This window comes from Gobius niger (genome assembly GCF_951799975.1).
Source record: "Gobius niger genome assembly, chromosome: 21".
Taxonomy (NCBI): Eukaryota; Metazoa; Chordata; class Actinopteri; order Gobiiformes; family Gobiidae; genus Gobius; species Gobius niger.
In genome coordinates this window covers 14,000,360-14,010,719 of record NC_136872.1, presented here as the reverse complement: position 1 = coordinate 14,010,719, position 10,360 = coordinate 14,000,360, and the positions used below count along the sequence as shown (strand labels likewise).

The following is a 10,360-nucleotide window of genomic DNA, read 5'->3' as shown; positions in this document are numbered from 1 at the left end:
AGGATGAATCTTGGACCATTTCTCTTTGCAAAACTGTTGCAGTTCAGCGAGATTCCTGGGTTCACTTACTTTTTCCTCCCTGTCCTGTGAATGTTTACATGTTATGGCCACTAATAATATTATAGCATGTTATCGTTTGGGTGGCATTAGTTTAAGCAGACACTGTTTAATCATTCTTTTGATTTTGATGAAGATCAGACCACATTTCATGACCAATTTAGGCAGAAATGTGAGAAATTCCAAAGCGTTCTCATATATTTTCCTCCCACTGTATACTTGGAGCTGGATGGAATCCATTGAAATGCCTTGTGTACGAAATGCCCGGTATAAATAAAGTTGCCTTGCCTTGCCCTGTAAGGTGCGACTTTGTCACTTTCCAACAACATAAATCTACCAGTGAATAGTGGTTTCTAAAAGTACGTAGCTATAAAACATGTAGAATAAAAGCCGCCTAAAGCTTCTGATATAAGTTCCAGTCACCTTCATAACAGGATTTTATTCCTCACACATTTCTATTACATTTATTCTTCTTCCTTCACATCATTTAATCCTTTTATTGTCACTGTTTCTGCCATCTTTTGGGCATCAGTAGCAGACCGTCCAGATACTTATGCATGGTTGGTAGCTTGTTGTTGAAGTGCTATTTTTCCAAGTTTAGCACCTGCTCCGTCATTTATGCTGAATGTAAAGGAATCAAGTCGGACATGCAGCCAATGCAGCTACAGAAATAACTCGCACTAAAAGAGCAGTAGTGGACCAACTATATTTAGTCACCCCGCCGCTTGTGAACCGAATACCAATGACAACAGACAGAAGTGACACCCACCCAGCCAGCCACTCATTCAGTGGGACCAGGCTGCTGCCCCCTCCCCAAACAAGAGCTGAGGACTGGGGGACTTGGAACACCCGTGTCAGGAGCACCATCCAGAACATCACCCATCTACTCAAGACCTAAGACCCCCCGCCTGGGTCCTTCAACACCGGTAAGGCCCAAAGACAGCAAATTATGAAATTATTTGGAGCATTTGAGGTCAATCACAGGCATTTATTATGGTTTTATATATCATGTGCATAGAACAAATTGCTCCTCACACTTATACTTTACAATTAGAGTTTCTCTGTACAGTTTAAGTTCCACGAGTTTGCATTGTATCTGTCAATTAGCTGACACCAAATTAACACCAAATTAACACTTCTCTAATGTGAATTTGTGTTGGCATTGTGGAGCAGCTGCGTACACCATTTTAATGCAGGTATCAAATTCCATATTCCAAGTTAAAATAGATGGATGGGTGATTATGTTTGTAACTTAAACCACGAAAAAGTCACAGGAAGTTCTTTAAATTGTCCTTGAAACCCTGAGTTGTTAAAACGTCACCACTTTCACTACTTAGGCCGCTTGCCAACGACTGTACGTAAACTTCACACGTTTGCATCTTGTGTAAAATCAAACACATCGATTTGCAGTGGCCCCCTGACACAGCCAGTTTCCATGTCTGACGTTTTAACAGCCTCAAGGTTATTTAAAGGGCCGTGCTAACTTTGCCCTTTTCAACTTGTCCAATAAATTCAACTCGTGTAGGTTGTAGATGTCTGGTCGGAAACGGCCACGTGCTATTGTCTTGTACATGTGTTGTGCTCGTCTCCGGTGAGCTGATGCTTTAGTCTCGTGTCTCCAGGGGCCGCCATGTCGCAGTTCTGTACCATGACGACCTCAGAGAGGAAGTTCCAGGCAGCTGCCATCTGTAGAGAGGTGCAAGGGCACGAAGGTAATGTGCAGCGCAACCTCGATGAACATTTGCTCTTGTCAAATATGTAAAAGTGGTGATGATTTCCATAATGGTATGCATAGGCTAAGATAAAGCCCCACTATGAACACATTTAGAGAAGGTTGGAATTGTACAAAAGCTATTACTACACACAACTGCAACAAGTACTTTCACCACAACAATAACACTAGTAGAGTATCATATAACTACTGTGACATTATCTACTATTCCTACAACTGCTGCTTAAAACTATCACTCTCAGGACTTTTGGTTTGTGAGGCAAAAGTTGGTTTCTCAAGCAAAAGTTTGCCTAAATCGTGTAGTCTAAACGTCTTTGCTGTGTGAAAGTATCCAGTTACTCCTGTCTGCAGAGTAAATATATGCTTGCTAAACATCTGACCACTTGCCGAACCTCTCTCCCTTTTATGACCTTCCTATAAATATCGGAATACTTTTATGTGCAGCCAATCCCTTTGTCAGCGTCCTTTTGAGCGCGCTATTTCAGGGAGAGAGAGGACAACTGCGCGTCACGTTGGATCGGCGTGAGGGTCACAGACAGCTGGGAGATATTTTGGCAAAGAAATCATCCATCTGACCAATTTAAGGGCCCCCCCCCGGAGATATTTGAGCGATCAGCATGCAATAGCGACCGTGCGGCGCTAACCACGAAATGAGCTCCCGACACGAGTGGATTAGGAGTGGAATAATTCATCGTTCATCAAAGTGGCAGGGGGGACAAAGTCAGCGTTTTCTCCGCGAGGCGCCACGATGCAATTTGTATTCGATAAAACTTCGACTGGGGAAGGTAAAAAGAAAAAAGAAAAAACTCAATTCATACATTAGGTACATATAGGTTCATTTCGTAATCTTATGTAAAATATGGATAATTTTCCGAAATTTAAAGGTGCACTATGCAACTTCTTATGCGGAAAAAAAAGGTCATATTTGTGTGTATTTGACCTTTCAGTGACCCAGCGGCTGTATGAGTTAGCTTTTACTTTCCATCATCGGTGATCTCTACAGCACTTCCGGATCAAAAGTTGTATAGGTTTTCTGGAAAGACCTTGCAAATATTTGATCCTGGAGGGTCGTAGAGACCACAGTGAAGGAAAGTAATGGTGCCATGCTGACCACATACTGCTGGGACTTTACGGAATTAAAAAATGTTAAAATGATGTATTTCTTTCCCCTACATGTTCCATTAATGTCCTAAGGTTTAGAATGAGCCCTGACCTATTCACCACAACTGCCTCTAAAGTCCTGCACTGTCACTCAAAAAGGGGTCCGAAGTAGCCTGGCCTTAGCCAATCCGTAAACTCCATAATTTCCCTACCATTCAGCGAGCGGGGGAGGCGGATACGAAAGAAATGGAAGCTCTTCAATCCGTTCAGGCTCGGCTCCCAAATACCCAGATATTAATATTGAAGCCTTGGAATGCACAAGGAATGCTCCCAAGAGTTAAGATAGCTTGTTTCACTCACTGGGGCGTGTAACATAGGTCACGACCAAACGCTAGCGAAAATCAGATCCAATCGTTTCAAAGGAGTTCACCCCTCCCACCTGATAACGGAGCTTGATTGTGAAGGTCCGGTATAGGTATGGTAAAACCAAGCTAGGTCCAAAGTGCCATCATGCACAAGCTTAATATAGAAGCTGCAGTTATGCGTAAGACCTGAGGTGGCAGTAGTGAGTGCAAAATGACCAATTTGCATCTAGTCCCTTTAAGCAACAGACATATAAGACATCTCAATAGCAATTCTTGGGTAATGGCCATATCGATATTAGAGGTGGCAGTGGCTCAGTGGTAAAGCAATCGCCATCAAATCCTTAAATATTTTATCCAACTACTGAATACTGTGGTTGCGTTCTTAGGCCACACACTTCACTGTTTTGTCCCTGTGTGAATGTGGGGCATGGGGGAGTGATTGATGGTTAGAAGGCTATCTCCAAGAAGAAATAACAAGATATTACTTTAGATATTACTAACGTTTCTTTTGTCCGTGTCCTGTTTAGATGTGGAGGTTGACCTGGGGAAGAAGGTGAGCGTGCCCAAAGACATCATGCTGGAGGAGCTGTCGCTGTCTTCAAACAGAGGCTCCAGACTCTTCAAGTTGAGACAAAGACGATCAGAGAAATACACATTTGAGAGCATCCAGAACGGCACCAACATGCAGCTCAATGTAAGTTGAGGTTGTAACCATGTTTAAAGTGGTCTCTGAAGTGGTGGTTTGTTTCACTCGCTTATGTTTCAATCATCCCAAAATGTAAAAGATCCTGTTCCAAAAAAAACCCAACTCTCTTATCGCACAGATTGGCACGTTTCAATTTCTAAAGTTTCAGTCTCTCTTGAGTTAAAGTGTCTCAAGTAGTTGTTAAAGCCTGAAAAAAAGACATTGTAATAAAGTCTCTCGGATTATACTCAGGGATGTCTCACAAAAAAAAAATGTCTCTGCTGAGCGGACATCTGGACGCACGTTTCATAAATCACTTTAGATTGACTGACTCCATCCATCCTCACCCTTCAGCGTGCCCTCGAAAGCCCTTCCACTCTGGCGCACTTCCTGACTCTTTGAGGGAAAGATTAAGTACTTGAAATATTTCTTTGACTATACATCTAGACATGAGCGGAGAGCTGTGGCGGTTGTTTTTTTTTCTTTTCTTTTATTAATATGAATGTTCCTTTGTGGCCTGTAGTTGGACCACTGCCAGGCCAGCATTTTCTCTTCCCAGCAGTGCTTATCTCAATCTGACCCACTAACACATAGGAAGTAAATAATGTACTCAAGCTCTTAGTTGGATCGAATCAGGATAGGCTAACCAAGTTTTCCAATTCATTATCGGCCCCAGTGTTTGTCCATTTAGGTTTTACTGATCGTTCTTCTTGGGCCTAAAATAATTGCACTGTTCCAGCATCAAATTAGACCAAATGGCATGATTTAATCCTTTATAGAGCCAGTGACTATTTTCGGTAATTTCCGCACACTTTACATATGGCCTCCCTGCTGCATATCATTAAGTTAAAGAAACATGTAGTCCTCACTCAGCCAATCAGAAGAGATCACCCTAAATCACAGATCCTTCTACTGTGGCATTTGACCAATCAGCAGAGACTAAACTTCCTGTTTTCTCTGAAGTCTGAAAAAGACCCAAGTCTGGCTAAAATCGTGGTACATTTCTTGCATAACTTGAAAACTAACCATAGTAAGTTGAATGAGTGGAATTACAGCATGAAAAAGGCAGGCACCATATTTGATCATACACGTTCACTTAAAGCTAAAGTTAGTTATTAGTTATTTGGACATGCCCATTGCACCAATTATTCATACTTACAATATTTTCTTGACAAAAGAACCAATAAACCTTAGGATTATGTTTTTTTTGTTGCTAAAGGTTATTTTTAGTGAAATTCCAGTCCAGTAATACTGGAGGTGACTGACCCCACCCACTGCACATAAAGCACAATCACATTACAAAAACACTTACCTATGACAGGTGTGATCATTCAAACATCAATATCACAAAACACAACGTTTCCTGAATACCAGCCCCCCCTGAGACCTGAAAGTACTTTTTTGTATATTTTACATATACACCTTTTGTGCCACTTAAGGGCAAGGAACCAAATATGGCAACTTCGCGCACATTGATTTTCTGCATGATATTGAAACAATTTGAAAAATATTACAACAGAAATAAACTTGTGTTATGTCCCCCCAATAACACTCTTAAATTTAAATGATTTATTTCACAGTATTTCAATGAGCAGCTTTTGTTATAGTTACAATACTGTAAAAGATTAAAAGGGAGCAGGGAAATAAACATCTCCACAAAAAACCCCAGAATGATGTCAAAAAGCTATCCAAACACAATATACTGCGCTGTCATCTCAATACATTGCACACATTTATTATTGCACATCGACCATCGTTTCTCTTTTCCTTTGAAGCGGGACTCTCATATCTTGTGTTTATGGCTCAGGGCTACAGCGAGTGAATTTGTTTCAAGTTGTCGACATTTCCTGAGGAAGCCCTTAAGTAATCATCGTGAATATCTCGCAGCGGGATGAAAGTGGGATGCCTCAGCTGCTGCATGCTCTGTCCCGGGCCCCCCAAAAAAGACAATGATTCCAGTGTTAAATGATGGGATGGTGGACAATAAAGACTTGTCTGTATGGTTGTTGTTGGTAAATGCAAATCAGAGAAGAGCCACTGTCTTCTGAGGGATTTTCTGGCACAGGCCTTAGTGAGAACAATATGACACCTGTTTTGCTATCGTTCGTGTTTTACAACTGGAATTGAAGTCATCATTTGCAAGCACTGCATATTATTCTATTTACTGGCTGAAATGTTACACAGTATGGCTCTAAATACGTACTTATTAGTTTGAATGCAAATTGAAAGTGCAAAGCTGGCTGAATAAAATGCTTAGAAAAGGGCATATTTGGAACCGTTAAAAGACTACTAATGTATCACTTGGACTCCCGTCACTGTAACAACTCGCATGACCTTTTGAATGTTGTAATCACACACTGAAAAGACACAAAATATAATAACACATTCCCCTCTAGAGTTACTGCTGTACTTGGGAGAAAACACAACCTTATCCCGTGGCCATTTCTGTAGTATTTTATAGCGAGGATGTGCTAAATGAACCAGCGCCACATTAGCAAGTCATAAACACAATAAATACATCATCAAAGCAGTTGAACTGGCCTGCCTAAAGCTGTTTTAAAACACAACTCTCAATACTTGTGTCATTCTTCAATTGACCGTGGTGTTTTGCTACTTTATAGGGTGCGATGATTTCTCAGGGCGTGAATGAGGACGCCACAGACGACGTCCACAGCAGTGAGACCAACTGCGCCGATGAGCAGGCCACAGACACAGCAACACCCCCAGATCCAGACTCCATCGCCCCAGGTATGTACCAGGCCCAACAATGAGGCGCTCTCTTTCCACAAGACCTGATTTAATGTGCCCTGGTTTCATGATTTTTCACCAAAACATCTTATGTTAACTGTTAAATGACGGTCTGTGTGCTGGGTTACAGTAATGAATAGTAGAATGGCAGTAGAATGACAAGCATATGTCCTGTTTACATGAGAAATTACCTGTGCCAAATTACTGTATTATTATCTTTTTGGTACAGTCCAATTTACTGCCTCATAAAGTAAAGTGCTAGCCAAATGCGATAATGAAATAGACCTTTACTAGCTACAGTTCGATCTGAAATGTTACTTTAAACAAGCAACATTTTCACACTTTTCACACTACCATTAAAGCAGTACTAAGTAACTTGTTTAAATCCTTTCCGTAGTCCCTCTGGAGGTAATACTAGTGTTAATGGGATGATCGGGGGGTCTTTCATCTCCCCCCTGGTGTCTCTGGCCAGAAAACCACAATTGCAACTTTGCCCGCACCGGGTCGGAGTCACCAATACACACTAATAGAATCACGAAGAAAAAGCTAACAGGCTAACGCGCAAAGCTAACTGCGGGCTAGCGCCACTTAAACAGTATTTACAGCCAAGTTTGAGTGAAAAAAATTATCTCATTGTGTAATTGGATGTACAACACCCTTTCTCTTTTCTGTCAGTGTAGTATTTACTCTCACGGACAATTAATGAGTAAAAAAACAACATGCTACAACACCTGCAGTGGCGCTTATGGCCTCTAGGGGCATGAGTTACTTAGTACTGCTGAATGTGTGCGTATCTTCAGTGCCCTGGATCGCTATAGCTTTGATAACAATCCAATTGTTCCTTATAATTTGTTCTCGCACAAGATTTGATAATGCAGATGTTTTTGCTTTTTTGCTTTGCTGTCATCAGGCTGATGATGATTGTACATTCCTACAGTTTTTATCATCAGGTTTACTTTACGCCTCAACCTCCTCTTTGCACAATCAGCTTTGACCATCGTTTTCAGTAAATGGTTCATTTTTACCCCCGGGAAGCAATTCCTGTTTGCTGATACCATCAGCTTCCTGCCTCATGCCTTTGCCTGTTGAGATAGACGTGACAGTCATTTAGGTGTGTCTTCTTCATAAGGGGTGAGGTTATTTCTGTAGGTCAGGAGTTGGCCCGTGGGTCTGAATGATGTCACGGCTGTAGCATTAGGTAAGAGCGGTATCGAATGTTAAAGTGTCTAAAATAGTTCAGTGAATGTATGAAAGGGTGTGGCCATGGTCTGTCACAATGTTTATATCAAGTATAAGACAAAAGTAGAGAGAGAACGGCGACAAATGTGTGCGTAATATTTTTTAATATGAAATTATACTGTTATTGATTATTTTGTCAATTACTTGGCTGAGTACATCTGCTTATGACTTTGATCAATGCAAACACAGCATTTGTACTCATTTAGAAACAAAAAATCAATTCATTGTATTCTAAACACATTTTGTCGATGTTCTGCTACTAATTCCTCCCCAAAAAGTCAGCTTCCTTGTTTGGTCTGTGTGGTTTCCTCATCGGTCAGGGCAGTGCATGAACTCAGGAAGAGTCAGGAGGAGGAGCGGGTTGTTCATTGTACTGGACGCCCTGGGTCTGATGTAACACCGGGGGCTTGTGAAGACCCCCACGGAGAAGCGCCGCGTTTGAAGGATAGTGCTTTGGAAAGGTCTCTCCCACAGACACACAAAAGACCGCAGGTCTGGCAACAAGCAAAAGCAGACATGGCAACCTTAACAAAGCCACTGGGAGGCTGCCCTTTGCGCTGTTTATATGTGAACATAAGAACACACATATTATATAATGTTCAATGAAGTTGAAAGTAATGACTTTAGTGGTAAAGCTGTAAACCTAAAAAAAAATCTAAACTTCTAGGAATCATCCATGTTCCCATAAAAATGTTTTTTGTCGGTGTTGGTCTATCTTTTTGGACAGATCACGACCATGATTCACCATGAAAGCACTTATTTAAATTGTCATTATAAGTACTGCTGGGTTAAATCAGAAGGTTTGTGTCTGAAAGGGAATTTGACCTTCAAAATAATTTGCAAATCCTTAGAAAGGAAAAACTGTAATAGTGGTCCTGTATTTTTTCATAGTGTACATCTATGGTAAATGGATTACTGGTGACTTTTTCCCAAATTCCTCTGTGTTCAGGTTATGATGGTCCAATGAAAGATGTTCCTCCAGAGAAGTTCAACAGTGTACCAAAGTCCTATCACTCCCCATGGGAACAGGCCATCATCAGTGACCCAGCACTGGCAGACACCCTCACCACTCACATGACCAACCCGGACCTGCAGCCTGACAGACCTGTGTACAAGTGTTTCAACAGGTAAAAGATGCACTACTGTGGGAGGAAGCACTGTTCATAAAGTCTTACACTGAGATTCAAACAGATTGCCAGTTAGACTCCAAATTACTGCATCATCAATTATACCATTGCGTTGCTTCCAGGGTGGCAACTCCTTTTGGCGGCTTTGGCAGAGCTTGCAGCCCGCATCCCCCTTTCCAGCCCCTCCCATCGGACCTGGCCCTCCCGGACTTCCCTGAGCTCCAGGCTCAGACCTTTGCAGTTTCTGCACCTCCCAACAGACCCTCCTTCAACAGAGCGGCGACAGGATGGGTGCCGTCCAGCCGTGGCTCCGTCCCCATCATCAGCATATCCCAGCCAGACTTCGCCCCTGAGTCTGATGACCTATGAACTCCTCAGTGCATTTGACCATACAGTATTCATTATAAACTGGATTACGTGTACATAGATGTGCATATCATCACTGCAACATATGAGAGTATAGTATTTGTTTGCGAGTGCTTTTGTTTCTTTGTGTGTTTGTGAATATCATTTCAAAACAATGCTTCATTATCAACTAGGAAATGTCCAACAATTCTGTACTTCAATTCCAATGGAACAATTTGAATTAGTCTACACAGAGAAAAATACAGAGATTCTAAATGTTTTTTCCATTTTATTACTATTTTAACATGATGATTATGCTCTACAGTTAGCGAAGGGTATTTGTTGCAGATTGTCAGTGTACAGGAGTTTCCACTGTGGAAAGGATTTCACTTAGTAGTCATCTTTATTGGGTTGTATTTTGAAAACTTTTCAATGGCTCAGGGTTCAGTAAGAAGAGAAAATGTGTGTAGAAATAAAAAAAAAACAATGTTTCTACTGAATCTATAGCATAAAGGTTTTGGATTAGAACACAAACAAGAACAAGGAAGGAGGTCTTTCTTCACTCCTCAACTCGACTCAATCGTTTTTGTGTTGAACTTTCCTCTAAATCAATACACATCATCACAAACCCTGCCTGATTTCTTTTGTCCGCAGGTTGTAACTTAGCAGCTGGCCTCATTTGTGCCCAGCGCATGCAGAGCTATCACTGAACGCTCGGTGTGAGATGCATGTGAGACATTGCAACACAGCTCAAGGTTATAGCGACTGACAAATCAAATCGTCTCCAGCCACACGAGTGTCCTGACGGATGGTCCTCTCACCTTTTTGAGATACGCCCAGCCCAGCAAGCCCGGGATTGATGTCTGAGCAGCTCTATAGGCGTCGGTGTGAGCTTCATGCGTGACTATGCGGTCATTAACAAGGCATATAGGAATATAGATCATATGCTATAACTGCCTTT

The 10,360-nt window shown here is 41.7% G+C and overlaps 1 protein-coding gene across 1 annotated transcript; it reads left to right on the top strand.

Moving 5' to 3' along the window:
• Positions 1 to 721: 721 nt before the first annotated feature.
• Positions 722 to 9,766, top strand: myoz2a (myozenin 2a). Its single transcript, XM_079580407.1, has 6 exons — positions 722 to 983; positions 1,680 to 1,769; positions 3,783 to 3,949; positions 6,562 to 6,688; positions 8,877 to 9,054; positions 9,177 to 9,766. Exons 2-6 carry the CDS (start codon positions 1,688 to 1,690, stop codon positions 9,421 to 9,423), a joined length of 801 nt encoding a protein of 266 aa, XP_079436533.1. The 5' UTR covers positions 722 to 983; positions 1,680 to 1,687; the 3' UTR covers positions 9,424 to 9,766.
• The last annotated feature ends 594 nt before the right edge of the window (positions 9,767 to 10,360 follow it).